The sequence below is a fragment of the Nanorana parkeri genome, unplaced genomic scaffold (genome assembly GCF_000935625.1).
Source record: "Nanorana parkeri isolate BGI_ZX_2015 unplaced genomic scaffold, ASM93562v1 scaffold804, whole genome shotgun sequence".
Taxonomy (NCBI): Eukaryota; Metazoa; Chordata; class Amphibia; order Anura; family Dicroglossidae; genus Nanorana; species Nanorana parkeri.
Window position 1 is genome coordinate 721,136 of NW_017307072.1, and position 17,101 is coordinate 738,236.

At 40.5% G+C, this 17,101-nt stretch overlaps 1 protein-coding gene across 4 annotated transcripts in view; it reads left to right on the top strand.

Annotated features, from left to right (window-relative positions):
* The window catches only part of BICC1 (BicC family RNA binding protein 1), a 205,557-nt gene that overhangs the window by 182,068 nt on the left and 6,388 nt on the right, over nucleotides 1–17,101 (top strand). For 2 of the 4 annotated variants that reach the window (XM_018564996.1, XM_018564999.1), the window contains exons 8-17: nucleotides 1,531–1,782; nucleotides 4,260–4,391; nucleotides 6,144–6,318; nucleotides 7,498–7,659; nucleotides 9,249–9,445; nucleotides 10,188–10,323; nucleotides 10,868–11,024; nucleotides 11,505–11,661; nucleotides 14,283–14,322; nucleotides 15,173–15,327. In XM_018564996.1, the coding sequence (XP_018420498.1) occupies nucleotides 1,531–1,782; nucleotides 4,260–4,391; nucleotides 6,144–6,318; nucleotides 7,498–7,659; nucleotides 9,249–9,445; nucleotides 10,188–10,323; nucleotides 10,868–11,024; nucleotides 11,505–11,661; nucleotides 14,283–14,322; nucleotides 15,173–15,327 (1,563 nt within the window). The remainder of the gene's footprint in view (nucleotides 1–1,530; nucleotides 1,783–4,259; nucleotides 4,392–6,143; nucleotides 6,319–7,497; nucleotides 7,660–9,248; nucleotides 9,446–10,187; nucleotides 10,324–10,867; nucleotides 11,025–11,504; nucleotides 11,662–14,282; nucleotides 14,323–15,172; nucleotides 15,328–17,101) is intronic. The other 2 variants (XM_018564998.1, XM_018565000.1) reach the window with 2 other exon arrangements.

The window sequence follows — 17,101 nt, forward strand, 5'->3', positions numbered from 1 at the left end:
CCCCCCCCCAGCGCAACACTGTCAGTTCTTGCACCAAGCAGCCATTCAAAATATGCTTACCGGTGCCGAGTGTCAGCTTGAGGTGGGGTGGGCTAGAGCTATTGCTGTGAGGGAGCTCCAACCATACGTGCATTGCTTACAGCTCCCTCACGTGCCCTGTAGAGGAACCTGGACTGGAGTGACGTCACATTCTGGCTCCCGCAACCTCTTGTGCCCAAGGGAGCTGCACAAGCAATGCACATATGGATGGAGCTCCATTGCAGCACAGCAGCCCACACTGGACCCCAGGGTGAGGATCCACTCCAGGTCTCGTGAAGTAGGGAGACTGGGTGGATCTTAAAAGAGAAAAAATGTTTTTTTGGAGTGTGTATGTTTTGTGTGTGAGACTGTCTGTGGTTGTGTCTGTGTTTTTGAGGGCCTGTTCACACTAGTACAGTGCGTTAATCACACAGTCCCGTGTGATTTAATGCACTGTACCATGCAATCGCACCTACCGTGCATTCTGGTGTGGAAGGTGTGTTGCATTGCCATTCATTTGAATGGTACCCCAAACCCACCTCCCAACCACAGTTCCATCACCTGCATCGGAACGTGCAGTACCCTAATGCTGTGCATTGCATTGCAGTACAACTTGGGTCGCGACTTAATGACCAAGGACAAATGTTGGTACCTGAGGTTACACAGGTTGAGAAACACTGCTTTAAGGGGTTATTGCCTGCTCTAGTGTAAGGAAAACATATATGAACAGAGTGGGCAGAATAATTGGTAACACCAAAGAAAAGCCGATAGGAATATAGTATCTATATAAGAGACTTGGAGGACAGTTCAATGGGATTACCTGGAAGGAATGGAGTTTGATAGGTGGCTGGGGCTGCAGTGTACAGGAGTGTAGTCGCTAGTGCTTCAGGATGCAGATAGCATGTTTGTACTTGGGGGTGCTGGATGGAGTGGGGTTTAACTAAAAGCCTCAGGACCCTCATGCAAAATTCAAACCAAGGAACCCATGTGTCTTAAAGGATAACACAATTCAGCCCTTGAGTTGCTAGTAATTAAAATTGGGTACAGTGTAACTTTCTTTTCTAATTCTCATGCACCTGAAAAAGTCTCAAACGGCAGATAAGGGAAGTGAAGGAAAGAGATACACACTACTATTTTTTGTACTAGTGAAGTGTGCTTTGATTATATGACTGGTAGGTAAGGTGTAAGAGCAGATATAATACGGTCTGGGAACCCCAAGAATAACTTCCCCACCTCCTGTATTTATTAATTCCCTTTGCATCTCCTATACCCAAGTCTCTGCTATCCATAAAAATAGTATCCAGGTAAGCTAGCATATGCATAGAAATAATGGCAGTACATCGGAAACAGGCAAGTGTGCCCACTTTATTTTTTTGAATTTTTCTAAAAGGAGAATATAAAGTAGCAAAATAAAAAAAATCTTGTACAGTAACTCTGAAGTACTTATTGTATATTATCTCTGGTCTAAACAGAAGCATAATGGACTAATCATTTCTTTTATGTTTTTAATAGGAAGGAACAGCACTGCTGTTGGAACATCTTGCTGGTAGCCTGGCAAATGCTATTCCTGTTAGCACACAGCTGGATATTGCTGCTCAACATCACCTCTTCATGATGGGCCGCAATGGCAGCAACATCAAGCATATAATGCAGAGAACTGGTGCTCAGATCCACTTCCCAGACCCAAATAACCCTTTAAAGAAGTCCACAGTCTACCTCCAAGGCACCATCGAGTCAGTTTGTCTTGCCAGGCAGTATCTCATGGTATGTATTTTAAGAGGGGTTATGTTGTGTCATGCAACCCGCTCCTGAGTATAAAAAATTGTGTCTTAAAACTATGACAACTTAACCACTTCAGCTCTCACACCTCTACACCAGACGTCTACCCATGGACCAAAGTAATTTTTACATTTCCATGGGCCTGTTTATTCGGCAGTAACTTTTGCCATTACTTCAGACAATGAAGTAATATATATCTTTGCTGTAAAAAAAATAAAATAGGTTTTCTTCTCGTGATGTCTTGAAAAATTGTTTTTTTTTTGTTTTTTTTATGTAATCCCTAGACAATAGGGACACAACTAAACAACTAAAAATGCTTTTTTTTGTTCTTTAATGTTAATTTAAAAAAAAAATAGTGGGTGTTTGGGTGGATGAGAGGGTTGGCAGCAGGGTAGAAGCATAGGGCAGTACTACACACACCCTGTGTACTGCGATAAAATTTATTTTGGCCGTCTGTAGAACGCCCAGTCTGCACAACTGGTTGAGACAAAAATAATTTTGCAACGAGAACTCTGCTTTGTATTTTTGTTCTAGAGTGGATATTAACCCTCTAAAAACTAACAGCATCCGCTCTGCTGCCACCACAGGACTACAAAACAATGCAGAAACTGATGCTGAGTGCTCTACTTTCTGAATTAAACATTCAAGCTGGTGTAAAATTAGAGTGAGGTGTTAAAGTGACATTAAACCTTTGGGGTTTTTTAAAATTTGTTTTATTGGGGCCAGACTTACTATAGAACTGTTCTTTTTATTATGTAATGTCCTTGTTCTCAAGTGGCATCCAGACCGCGAGCCCTATAGTACGGGTGCCTCTTTCAGCTAGCTGACTGCTGTGCAGGCAACCGTACCTGCACGGTCGCGGCCATGCCTGCACCTACATGTGTGCGTCCATAGAGACGCACAGCGTGCGGCCAGCCACGCCCCCCACCCTTGCAGTCACAGCTTGACTGATGGCAGAAGCTGCCTATGGCTCCTCTGCCCTTAGTACCGTCCCTCACAACCAGGAAGTATCTTTCAGGTCGCGGCGGAGGATACAAGCGGCTGCAGGTGAGTGTTGGAGGGACAGGGGTGTTAGGAAAGTGCTGGGTGTTTTTTGCCTTAATGCAGAGAATGCATTCATGTAAAAAAAAAACAACCTTTAGTACTTCTCTAATTCCAGGCACTAATAATGTAATAAGATCTCTGTTCACTTATTTAACAAATTAATAATCATTATCAGTGTCTTGCTTTTCTGCCACTGTGGCTGTTTACTACAGGAGATTTTATAGGAATGTAGTGGGGCATTCCTGCTCGGGTATCCCTATGGATGTGGAATTTTATAACTAAGTCTTGTGCTATATATTGTTGTTCCACCAGATGGCACTCCCAAACAACTATGTAGCCACTTTTTCTTTTTTTTTTTTATCAATGTTTTAAGCCTGCGTCCTGAAATCTACTGCTACCCACTGCAAAGAGTAGTGTACAAAGCACAGTAACCCATACCAGTGTTTGGTGATTTCAACAGCATTTTTTTTCACTCTTCTGTATATTTAAATGTCACTTAAAGTGACACTAAACTCAGGAGTTCAATCTTGAAAATGCAATCAAGTACCTTAACTATTATTTGTGTATCACTCGGCTGTAGATTATCCAGTCATCTCTGAATTGGTGCGCACACTGTCCTTCCTTCTGGAGGGTGGCTACTTTTGTTCCCCATGGTCCCTGTGTGCGTTGTAAATTAGCCACCGCTCCAAGCACGCTCCTGTGATAGACCACAATCTCTATACAAATTATTAAACTAAACCTGAGATTGTAGTCCATCACGGGTGTGAGCTTGAAACGGTGGCTACTTTACAACACACACAGGGACCATGGAGAACAAAAGTAGTCACCCTCCAGAAGGAAGGACAGTGTCAGCATGAATCCAGAGATGATTTGATGCTCCACAGCTAATTGATGCACAAATAAGGTAATTTTTTTGTTAATAGTTAAGGTACTTGAATGCAGTTTTAGGGCTTAACAAGTGAATATGGATGCTGCTATTGCTAATGCGTTTCTGAAAATGCTAGTGGTCTGGCTGGCCACTGACCTGGAACAAGCCTGCAGCTAGAAAAGTCAGAGAAAAGATCAGAGTGCCTGATCTTCAGACTTGCCCCTGAATCTGTTTTGCAGAAATTATTGGAAATACCGATAGAATCTGCGGGACAGCCAAGCAAACCAATTGTGTCATAATGAACTCATCAATGGCAGCCTGCATATTTCATACGCTACCAATCTCATCCAAAGTCTGTTTTACCAGTAAACTAGGTTTAGAATGAAGCATCATATTACAATGATCAGTGATGGCATAGTAATAATAGTACCGTAAAACACACTCTGTATTTTAACATTTTATTTAGAGCTTGCACTTTATTAAGCATGATTAAGTGATGAAGTAGAGCCATATTGTGATATATCATGTTACCTTTGGGCTTTTCTCACAGGGTTGTCTCCCACTTGTCCTGATGTTTGACATGAAGGAAGAAATTGAAGTAGAACCACAGTACATTACTCAACTCATGGAACAACTAGATGTCTTTATCAGCATTAAACCAAAGCCAAAGCAGCCAAGTAAAGTAAGTTTCCACACAAATCAAGTCTGAAAGTAATTTTTGTTTTGCATGTTAAAGAAAGCTATCCAGCTAACCATTCGAAAGCAAGTGACAGAGCACAATATGATTTGCTATAATAGGTTTTTATACCACTCAAAATACATTTAAATTATAATAACGCATAATGTGACTACTGAACCAGTCACAATGTAGTTTTGGGTAGTGGTGGTATGATACTAACTTTAATGCTTTTTTGTACCTATCTGGATGGCATCACTACAAAGATCTGTGTGATACTCCCTAGTGTGTGGGAGGCTTTCATTAGAAAAAAACCCAATAATGATGCTAATTGTGGTGGTGCAGTTCTGTTAAAGTGCAGACTAATCACAAAGAAGGCACTTAGTATGCGGAAAACAGCCAACCCTCAATACGATCTACGAAATATATTTTGGCAAAATTGTTGTTGCTTCATCCTGGATATCTCCAATTTTGAGGGTTACCGTTGATATATCTGTTAAAGTTCACCTGTCTTGATAGAAATATGTAAGCTGCCATTTCTCACCTTTTTGAAAATGTATGTTTGGTCACTGTCCTAGAACAAGCATGCACCTGGATGGGCAACAAGCATTTTCAGGAGCTTCACATTGGAGGCTGCTGTATTTTTCCCATGACCATGTTTCCTGTATAATTGTTTCCAAGAACCACCTGCACTCCTTATGGTCTGTAACCTTTCACTGTTGGTGGTGCTCATGGTGATCACACGGATGACGCGTGTAGAACTCAGAGTAATCTCAGTAGGTCACCAGCGTGCACACACACAGAAGTTCCGAAATCAAAATCTCTTTGATATGTTTATTGAAGAATGTCACAGCATGTCACTAGACGCTTAGGTTTCCTGTATAGGCATGCTGATAACTGAGGCTCATTTTGACAAATTATCTCAGACATGGAACTGATAGCGGGGACCATGGACAGTCCTGTTATAGGAAATTGACATGGACTAGTGTTGGTGGAGTGTCGAACTCCAGTATATATAGGTATTGCAGTTTAAAGTGTACCTTTCTGACCATGTTTCAGGGTCAGATTCCAACCCCCTAATACAACTTCTCCCTGCAGGCTTGTTTACAAGTTTGAATTTGGTGAGGCTGTGCGTGGCACGATGTATATTGCCGTCTCATCCATTCACAGATCCTCTGACGAGATCTGTGAATGGTTAAACTACAAGTTCTATCAGCCACCGTGGGAGAGACATGTAGTTCTCAATGGAATACATGTGCGGTGATGTCACCACATTTGCAGTCCATTGGCCCTTCCTCCTGTCCATGTTACTGAATGTCTGTACATGGACAGGAGGAAGGGTCTGCAGGAGCCAGAGTGTTGCACCCACAATCTACTTATCACGGTTGCAATGCTTTACTGGCTCCTATGCAAAAAAGTATATATAAATGCACATTTTTTTTCTTTTATTAGCAAGTCTGCTTTCCCCCCCCCAAAGGCTGGAATTTACCTTTAAGGCAGCGCTCTGTAAACCAGTGGACCCTGATAAGTCAGAATAATGTTCATAAAAACAGAGTAGATAAGAGAACACAACAGATGTGAATGAGACGCCTGTTTTGTTTTTATTAGTCACAATGGTAATTGCAAGTAACCAATTACATTTGGGGGCCTTCCCTGTTCCCCCTCAATAGGCCTTACAAGACTAAGCGAGCGGTTAACTGAACCAAACTCTATTTTCACCATTGGTCTGGTAATTTTTCTTGCATTTGTTTTTTGCAGTCTGTGATCGTGAAAAGTGTGGAACGAAACGCCCTAAATATGTATGAAGCCAGAAAATGTCTTCTTGGGCTTGATAGCAGTGGTGTGGCCATTACAAGCCAGTCTACCATATCTTGCACAATGCCTTACCATGGACTAGATATCTTGACAGCAGGTTTGGGGCTTACTGGATTAGGTAAGTTATGCCTTTTAAACAGAGCCCATAGTGTCTGTGAAGGTTCTCATTCAAACCAGGTCATCGTATATCTGTAGAAAATAAATCAAGGCAACTGGACTTGCTATATTTTTCTTGGAATATGATTCGCTGGTCATCCGACTAGCTTTCTCAATTCGGAGAAATTCAGCAAGCTAGTTGAATGGCCAGCAAAACGTCTTCAAGAAAAATACAGCAAGCCCAGTTGTCTTGATATATTTTCTACAGATAGTGCACATTAGTGTTTCCATTTCGTGGTACTGTGCGGTACCAGATTTACAGGGTAGCACACAAAACTATGTGCCTTTTAAAAGCAATGTATGGTGTTTTGTTTGTTTTCTGTTAACCTATGTTCAGGGCTAAAATTGTTTTTTGGTTAGGTAAAAAAAAATATTGCATATGAAATTACCAACTAGGAGCCAGCAGATGATTGACTTAAGGTCACTCAGCATATCTTACCAAATCATTCCAAAAATAAGCCAAAAAAACTATTTTAAGTCAACGATTTTGTGACCAGAGGTCATTGATGGCTAGATGCCCAAGCCAAACTTATCAGTGACAGTATATGTTGGTTAACTTGGCAATAACCTCATATGAATAATTTGCTTTCCAGAAATTCTTTTTAAAGGCTTTTATTTGTTACTTAATAAAGATTTCCATTTTGAATATACTGTATTTTTTTATAGTGCAAATGGTTATAACCGTTACACTATTGGCACCACAGATAAGCACTGCAGCTGACACTTTGTGGCTGCTCACTCTCAATCCTGGCTATCGCTTAAATCCAGGGTTCCAACTCATGACTTGAGAACCAATCAGAATGGTTCCTGACCATGCGGTTATTATGTCAGCTCTGACATAGTGGACACATGCAGGCTGGAGGTTTCATTGACGATTAAACAAAAATCAACGAATTTATGATTTCAGCGATAAACACCTTCAGGCTGGTTTATAATTGTACTGTGATCGTTAAGTTCCACAGTTTTGTGTGTCCATTAGAAGTCCTGCAAAATTATGAGGAATACTTGGAGTCCTTTTGAATACAATATAGCATTCATGGTTAGATCCTTGGTGTCAGTCCACACTGTATTTAGTAAAAAGTGTCACTATACAATAAAAATGTGTCCTTACATTTAAATCTGTGTATTTTTTCCCCACCAGGTCTTTTGGGCCCAAATGCTCTCTCCATTAATTCCTCAGTTGCACAGAATACTCTGCTGAATGCCCTCAATAGTACTGTCAGCCCGCTGCACAGTCCCAGTTCTGCGGCACCTAGCCCAACACTTTGGGCAGCTTCATTAGCCAACGCCTCCAGTGCTCCAGGTAATATGAACCTTAAACCTTATAAGAGTAGCTTGATGATAGCATTAAGCTTTCATCTGAAATTACATTCTGGTGGCACAGGCTAATTAGAAAAATCAATTCCAGCTCTCATTTTGTTAGTACAAGGGGAACAGGGGTGGGGGGTTAGGGGGAGGAAAGTCAAGTGAGGCTTCTGATTGGGTACAGTGGGAAACAGAAGCAGTTTTTCTTCAACACTGAGATCTTGCAGGTATGCATATATGCTGCTTGGCAAATGGGGTCACCCAATCCATTAGCAATGGTAGAAAAACCAGTAACCTAAATCTGAACCTGGGGAATAAAACAGTTATTCATGTTTTCTTACAAGGCAGTTCTTGGGACATCTAATAACTTTGATCTGACTCTCTCTCAAACAGATAACACAAACCCCTTTATCTGGTCTCCCTTTCAAGTCTTTGCCACTGCAGTCAAAAGGCCAAGTGCTTGGCACTGGTAGGCCTACTAAAAAATCCTGCAATGGAACAATTCTCTCCATAATTTTTCATAAAATCATATGATCTTTCATAGATCCATGGCCAATGGTTTTTAAATCCAAGTATGCATGAAATCCAAACTCATTAAACAAGTGACATAATTACCAACAAAACTGTAAACTTGTATATTATGGCAATATGACATTTTTTGCTTTTAAGTGTTCTTTCCATACTCTTCCAGTCCTCTGAAAAAAGAAACGGGTCAAACATTGTTCAGTTTATTTTGCAGTTTCTTAAATTCCTCCAGTTTCCATTTAGATATGCCTGTATGGCTTTAGACATAATTATTGGTTGCAGTTCTAACCCACCCTGGGAAATGTTTTCTTTTTCTGGCCGTTATTGTGTTTAAGATGGAAATTGGTCCTGTGTTGCCAAGCAGACTGGAATCCAGGTTTCCCTAAGTCTGGATGCAAGGGCATGTTTTATGTTTTAAAATGGGCTGCTCTTGCACAGATAAGTCTGCAAGCCATGAAACTGATTCAAGAAGGTTGCCTTATGCTTGTTTCCTTTCTGGATAAAGAACACAGGGGTTAAACATATAACGTGCTGTAAGATGAGATAGAGAGTTAGTCATGCTAATCCAAATTGTAATATGTTTTCTAGACCAAAATTACTTGGTTATCAAGTTCATACTTTTCAGCCTTTCTCTTCCTGTATTTTTGAACCATGGTTAGATCTTATGAAGTGGCTTTTAGATTTAATTTTTTTCAAAATGGAAAAAGTCTTCCTCACTCCAAAACTAGCAAGTTATTTTCTCATACGCTTATTAATAATGCATAGATCAGCTAAAGCAGCAACTTTTTTTTTTTTTATAATAACATTCATTTTCTTTTGGTTCAGAGTTGGTCCTTTTAGTGTATAAATAAAGACGGTCTGTAATGCTCCACGAGGACCAGCTAGATGATGGGGTAATGGCATATGAAATCTGGTTGGTATAATCCAAAACCAACATGAGTTTGATGCATTAGTGAAGTCCTTGTGACATTGCTGGTTGTTCATTAGCTGGAAATGACAGATTGAAATGGATTTATTGTAATTAAATCATTGGTATTAGTAAAAATGTGTGTTAATTTTTAGGGTTTTCTGCAATACCACATATGATGATGCCATCTGCTGCACAAGCTACGTTGACTAGCTTTCTGCTGTCTGGAGTGCCCAACTATGGCCAAAATACACCATCGCCTCCTCCTGGACTAACACCAGTTGATGTACACATGAATGGCATGCACTCTGAATGCAAGAAAGCCACATCAGCATTAAATGGTCACGTGAAAGTAGGTCTTGGTTATTGTACATTTGATGTTTACTGGTTTTGTTTTATGAACTTTGCAACCATGCCAACAGGGGCTGCATATGCTTTTAACATCTCAATAAAGAAACTAGAAAATTGCTGTATGATGAAGAGCACTTACAGTATGTTGATCATAAATTCCTGATCTCCCCAAAAGATGCTCAAAACAAGACCAGCATTTGCAGAAACTCCTGTTTTTTTGTTTCTGTTTTGCATGTTCAGCGATTGTTCTTTTGAATGGGCTGTTCTTACACAGAACATTTTGAACCCATCTTGGCTGTTTTTCCCTGTACTTGTCCTGCCTTTCTTCACCAAAAATGTTCATAAAAGAAAGTAGTGGTGTTCCTCATTGTCTGCAAAGGGCATCACCTGCACCCCCTTTGCTTGTGCTTTCAGTATTTCCAAGGAATTGAATGGTCAATATCATATTATAGTCATCTGACTTGTGTGTACAACTCTGCGTTTGCCAAATATGACATATGGAACACGTAGAAAACATGGAATGGATAATGTGATCTCACTTGAGGACTGTAATAAATTGTGACCACGAAGTCCTAAAATCCTGAAACCCTTCATTTTATCTGTATATTGTATTAGATGTTCTTATGTTATTTGCTGATCTCCTTGCTCATTAATTCATCCACAGTGTGAGCTGTAACAACACTTTCTGCTTTTTTTTTAGTATGTGTAGCATCTATTATTCTTACATGTTTTTACTGTTGCAGCAGTCAAACAAATATGGCTCAATATCCATGCCATCGCTGGGAGACAAAGTGATAAACTCACACCTTCCTGAGACAGCTAGGCCATCAAACAATCGCAGCTCACCTGTCCAAACAAACACAAAGTCAGACTCAGAAGGTGCGTTAAAGAAGTTCCTCTTTATTGTGGGGTTTCCATATTTCCATGCGCTCATCTTTTCTGAGACTGGGCCTAACCTATCAATGTGTCTGTGGGTAGAATAGTTGTATATTGCCCTCTGAGTATAGAGAAATATACAACAATTTTGACTATTTGTTAGGAGGATCACAGAAAATAGTAATAAAGTCCCAGTCTTTGTCCAGCTACAGTATAGTCTATAAAGCAGTGTAAGAGGACAATGAGGGTGGTCTTGTGTTTGTGCCCTTCACTGTGTATAAAGCGTTTGGTAACAAATCGGCTGCAATGAAAATCACTAAATCCTTTTGGGGAAAAAATAAAATGTAGTGTGCTGGAGAAAAATGTGTGCAAGACCCATACAAAACAAATGAAACGTACAGGCAAACTTATTTTTACTACATTGCTGCCCAGTGCAATCACCACCACCACCACCACCATCACCACCACCATCACCATCATCATCATCTACCACCCCAGTTGTTTTACCTTTTTTATATTAATTTTTTCTTATTTATTTATTTTGTAGGTGGTAATGATGCCTTTGTGGAAGTAGGGATGCCAAGAAGTCCGTCTCACTCAGCAAATACCAATGAGCTCAAACAGATGCTGAGTTCAACCAAAGCACCCTGCGCTAAGAGGCAGACAGTGGAATTATTACAAGGCACTAAGAACTCCCACCTACAGTAAGTTCTGGCTGGAATGTTTTTTTTATGTTCCTCTTTATCAACACAGTGTTGAAGACGGAGGTTATGATTTTCAAAGCTACCACTAGGATTTGACTTTTTTGCTCTGATTGAAAGAGGATTGGTGATTTGGCTTCTTTGGGTTACTTTTATAGACATCTGCTAATTGGCTGCTCTTGTTTACTGTATTTTACACACTATTTTTGTTCTGTGTAATAAACCTTTTTGAGATATTTGCGTGTCTTAATGGATGTGTAAATGGCACACAGGGCAGTGCCTACTATTAAGAGGGGCAGTCCTGTTGCATTATTTTTTTTATTTTTTTATAAGCCTTTAGGTAAAACTAGGAAATTAGGGTTTTATGATGTACAGAACAGTGGCCGTAGGCACTGGCTCATTAAACGTGGCCTGGAAATGTATAACTCAAATTCAACCCAGATTTATGTTTAATATACTTTTTAATTCTTTTGCTTCTTACAGTAGTAGCGAAAGGTTACTCTCCGATTCAGAGATGAGCCCAGCGGATGGCCCTGTCACTGACAAGAAGGCTCCTGGAAGTGAGCGAGCAGCTGAACGAGCAGCCCAGCAAAACTCCGAGAGGGTACGACTTGATTTACAATCTTTTGCAAATATGCAGGTAATTATTTTTATTTAGATCCTCCCCCTTAACTTATCTCAGTCGGTAGGATCCTTGGACACAAAAATTGCCAAGCTATTGCAATTATGTACAAGACAAAGAAGAAATAAGTACGTCTGAAGACATTTCCACCAGTTCAGTTATGTATTTAGGCAGGCATAGATAGGTTCTCCATAACATGTTTTCAGATAGTTACCCTTTTTGCAAATGCAGTTCCTTACAGGCATAGTCTAGTCCAGCATTTTGAAAAAAAATACACACTCATTCCATGTGGAGTATCGCATATGCAATGCTCAGGCTCCTGCAGACTTATGCCCCTATCTGCATCAGCAAGTGGAGTTTCCAATAAGGGAATGGAAGGAAGTATCAATGCACTACTGAGAACTACAAATCCCTCTGCCACAGCTCATTCAGTTTTCTGAATGGATCTGTGGATAGATGTCGCAGTTGTGTGGACAAAGCCACACAGCCACACCAAATACAAATTACAACAGCCTGCGAGGAGAACCCTCCCTATGATTCAGGCAAGTTAGGGGTGTGGGGTTTGGGATGTGACCATGTTTCATGTTACGCCCTAAATATGGCTGTTCCAGGAAACGTTTTAGAAAAGTAAACTTAGTCGGTAATCTCCTATTTTACCTCCATCACCAGCACTTGAAGGTTAATTGTGTATATTTCTACAGCTACCCATAGATCTTGGATTCCATGTCTGGTATCTTTTTTTGTCTGGATCAGGTGAGGATTTGGGGCGATATTCACAAAAGGGTGAAGAGTTAGGAGAAGGCAGAAGAAGTGAACAATCTAGGCCAAAATAGCTGATTTGGAAAAATTCTCAAATTCAACTCTCCAGTTGAGTTATGTTGTCCTAGATTGTTTACTTCTCCTGCCTTCTCCAAACTCTTCACCCCTTTTTTGAATAACCCCCTTGGTGTCTATGGAACAGCTAAAGACAAGACAGCCTTGTATTTGTGTTCTTGGGGTACAAAGCAGTTGAGCGGTTAAAACTAAATATTGGCCAACTGCTGCTGTTTTCCTTAGCATCTAGTCACGGTACCTCTCTTCCTTCCTCTGTTGCCTTAAAAATCCACACCCTTATGACCATTTCCTTTTGTTTATTGGAGAAACTGCCCTATCCTTACTGCTTCCCTTAAAAAATTAGATGATTGACCTACACAATGCAGCCTCCTAGAGATTTTTTTTTTTGATGCATAGCTGTGCATGTTTTCTTCTAGTTTGGTGGAGAGCAAGAGGACAGAGGACTGGTATAGAAAACAAGAAGGATGGGCAAAAAAAATCCAAACTGTTGTCCCTGAGAGAACCTTGTAGGTTTAGTAGTAGCCATAGACATGAAGATCATCTGGCCAAAAGCTGTTTGTTTAGGCAATTATGTTTATGGATACATTAAAGCTACTCAGACATTGGATGGCTGCCATTTGTGCACATATGGGTAACAGTTTTACCAAGCAACAGATGACCCTCATGCACATGTTTCACAGAAAAAGGTTTTACGAATTGGAAATGATTTGGCCATTTTCCCTTTCACTAACTGTGGAAATGTGTCTATATGGCCATTGGATAAGAGCATGTATGTGTGCACTGGGAAATCTGTGGGTAACTTCAGTGTAAATTGTAGATAAAGTTACTAAACAAACCAGTAGGTGTGCACAATAACCATTGTTTATATTCGCTATAAGTCAAATATTCTTTGCTCATTTACTTCTCTACACCGTGTTGGGATTTGAATACAGTGACTGTTAATGGGAAAGGTTGCAGGAAAGAAACAAGTTATAGATTCCTAGTCCTTACTATTAGGTTGTAGATGATGGACTTTATTTGAAGTCAACAAGTGAATTGTTAGTAAATCCAAAGAAGACTGTAGGGAAAGCACCTGTAAGATTGACTTGAGACAGATCGGCTGTACCCCCCACCATAACATCAGTGAGCAATTTAAAGTGATGTTTAAGTAATCAACTCCTGCAAAGTCTGGTCAGCACCTAATCTCCACATCGACAACTTAATTTGTCCATACACCTAAATATGCTGTTTAGCGTGGATGTGGCACTCTTCCCCGTCAAGCTATTGTATGTCAGAATATCCGAACAGGGACTGCAGCTAATTCGCTCTGGTCACTGTTCGGCTGAAAATAATCAAGCTGACTTCTATGACAAAAGTTGATTGATAAATTGACTTTTGTTGAATGTAACGGTGCCGCCAGGGCTACACAATGCTCAAATTTGATCTACGCCAGACTGGTTAGAAGAAAAAGAGCTTTTTATGAAAATCTGTTTTTCCACGTGCATTTTAACTAAGGAACTGGTACTAGAGTAAATAGATTCAACTGTTAATCTTTGGTTTTGCTGCTAAGATCCCCCAATATAAAGCCGATTTAATTAACTTTAAAGTATTCATCTAGGTACATTGTGCAGTGGTGTAATGTATATTAATCTTCTACAAAAACCTCACCAGGAAGGCCAGGAAAGCTTCATCTATCTAGATGTACAATAACCAAATGTTATGTATTATAGACAATGCTGCAGTGCCAGTGTAAGTTATAGGTAATGAGACAATGTCTTATAAGTTGGGAAAGAAAATTATATATATATATATATTTTTTTTTTTAGGCCTATGATTATGAGCAAAAGAAGTTGCTGGCAACAAAAGGTATGTGGACAAAAATGTATACAATAGTAATATTTAAATTTGTTCATTGTAACAATCATTTATCATGTGCTGTTTTTAAAAGGCGATATCCTCATGGAGTTAAATAGATGGTGTTTTTATAAATTAATGGTTTAAAAAGTAAAATGTGAACAGAAGCAATTTAAACCCCAATGTTCAGACTAAATATAGCTGTGCTAGTATGCATTGGATAACATGATAGTTACTGATTAATTTGTCAAACTTACGTTATTATAGAAGGTTTTTTTTGGTACACTGTTTTAATTGGTATCATTAATATTTGTAACATTTTTAAACAGTTTTTAATTAAAACATTTTAACTTTTTACATTTTTTGACTGACTGCATTGCACAATGGCTGCTGCAGCATGCTAAATTCTGCTGTCATAATTCCAGACTTTGTAAATTAATGCGATTACCACAATTGGCTTTCATTGGTTCCCCATTGCTAGTGTAGACCAGCAGCTGTTGTCAGTGAGGTCTGAAAACTAGGAGACCACAATGCACCACAATATGGTGGGTGGTGATGGCAGAAAGGAAGGGTGGAAAAAGCTTTCACAAAAACTCCTTTAGCAAATGTTTCCACTAACATAAGAAAATATCTAGTACACAGGATTTTTAAGGATGTTTTTAGCAATTTTTAATTTTGCAGTTTTCATCATTGGGTTATTTTGGAGTTTGAAGTTGCAAGATTGCAATTAAGGGGGTTATAATTGCCTTTTTTTTTTGTACAGTTAAAAATGTACCAGGACACTCAAACTGGTGAAACAGTATATTTTAATTGCAATTCTATAATACAACAGTCCTTCTTTTTTTTTTCTTCCCTAACACAGCAATGCTGAAGAAACCTGTAGTAACAGAAGTCAGAACTCCAACAAACACTTGGAGTGGACTGGGATTCTCCAAATCCATGCCTGCAGAAACAATAAAAGAACTGAGACGTGCAAATCATGTACCGTACAAGCCAACCATGAGTACGACATATGAGGTATCACATTGCTGTCAGGCTGTAACTGTAGCAGTAACTCTATGGCCCTAAACAAGAGAAATGTGAAATCTTGGCATGGAAGCACTAGTCCAAGAATCAGCAGTTAGTAATATGTAGCATCCAGCCAGCTCTGAGTAGATTTCTATACAAGAATATTGTAATGATAATGTGTTGTAAAGTAACCACCGCTCCAAGCTCGCTCCAGTGAAGGACTACCATCTCAATACAAATTCAAAGGAGCGAACTTGGTGCGATGGCTACTTTACAACACACAGGGACCATGGGGAACAAAAGTAGCCACCCTCCAGAAGGAAGAAGTGTCAGCATGAATTTGGATAGGTACTTGAATGCATTTTCAAGATTTAACTTCTGTTAAAGTTAAGATTTTACCTTCTGAGTTTTGTGTCACTTTAAGGGCATTGCAACAGGCACACTGTGTGACTTTTATGTAATGTGAATGGTAAAGCTTAAAGTAACAACTTATTCACAGGTTTCCAATCATTAAACATTCCAAATAACATGGTGTTCACATAAGCATTGGATACTTGCGCATTAGTTGCAAATTTCATCCAGATCTACTGACGTCATTGTTGGGAAACTCCCATTCATTCATAATTGAGGATATAGTTAACATACCATATTCTCAATTATGTACACACACTCAGCAATCGCTGAGTGTGTGTACATTGCACTTCTCTCTGACACGCTGTCACAGATCTGGCGGTATAGAGGCTGATCTGGCGGTATAGAGAGGAAAGCCCAGCCTCCTGTGACAAGGCTGTCTCCGCCCACACACCGCTCTGCCGGACTGTGATGGGCGGCAGAGCGGTGTGGGAGGAGACGCCGGCCGCTCGCAGCACTCGGCTGGCTGTCACTTTCTCTTCTCCCCGCTGGGACAGAGCAGCGCTCAGTGGGGAGGAAAGGAATCAGGGATGCGCCCATGTATCGGCAGGAAAATTGCACTTTTGGCATTATGCCAAAAGTGCAATTTTCGGCCGATATATCGGTGCATCCCTAATAAATATATATGTGTGTATATATATATATGTGTGTGTGTGTGTGTATGTATGTGTGTGTATATATAACGGAAAATTGTATACTTACCTTCGGTAATTTTCCTTTCCTGGCTCCTCCTCATGTCAGCCTACGATGGGTCAGCTCCGCCCTCCTGACCCCCCACAGGACCACCCTCATAGCAGTTAAAAGAGGGTCCCTTACCATAGACCAGTGTTCTATATCCAGCTCACTCGCGACGGTCAATGGGGGGGAAATATTGCGGCTGACATGAGGAGGAGCCAGGAAAGGAAAATTACCGAAGGTAAGTATACAATTTTCCGTTTTCCTGGCTCTTTGGCAAAATCGAATGTGTATGCGGGTTCCTCCGGTCCCACTGACCGTATCTTCCGCTGAGGATGGATCAGCCATTTGGCCCGATGGGAGCTCCCCCTCCTCCTCCTCCGAGGCACTAGACAACCGCCTTCTTGAAGTCGAAGGCCTGGAGTGGCCGAACTCCCGCATACTTTGGGAAACTGCCTTCTGAATATAGGAACGCACCTCCTTTGCCTCATGGTGCTTATCCTGCGCTGCCTGTTTAAGGCAGTCCCTGCAGAGCCGTTTGTTGGGCAGTGCTCTTGCGCTGCATGACCAACAGGTCCGAGAGGAGGACCGCCCTTGAGCTGGGCTCCCCAACCCTTGGGAGGACTCCCGATCTCTGGAGTAAACGTCCCTTCGGGGAGAAGAATGAGCACGGTGGTGCCTCTTAAATTTATGCTTC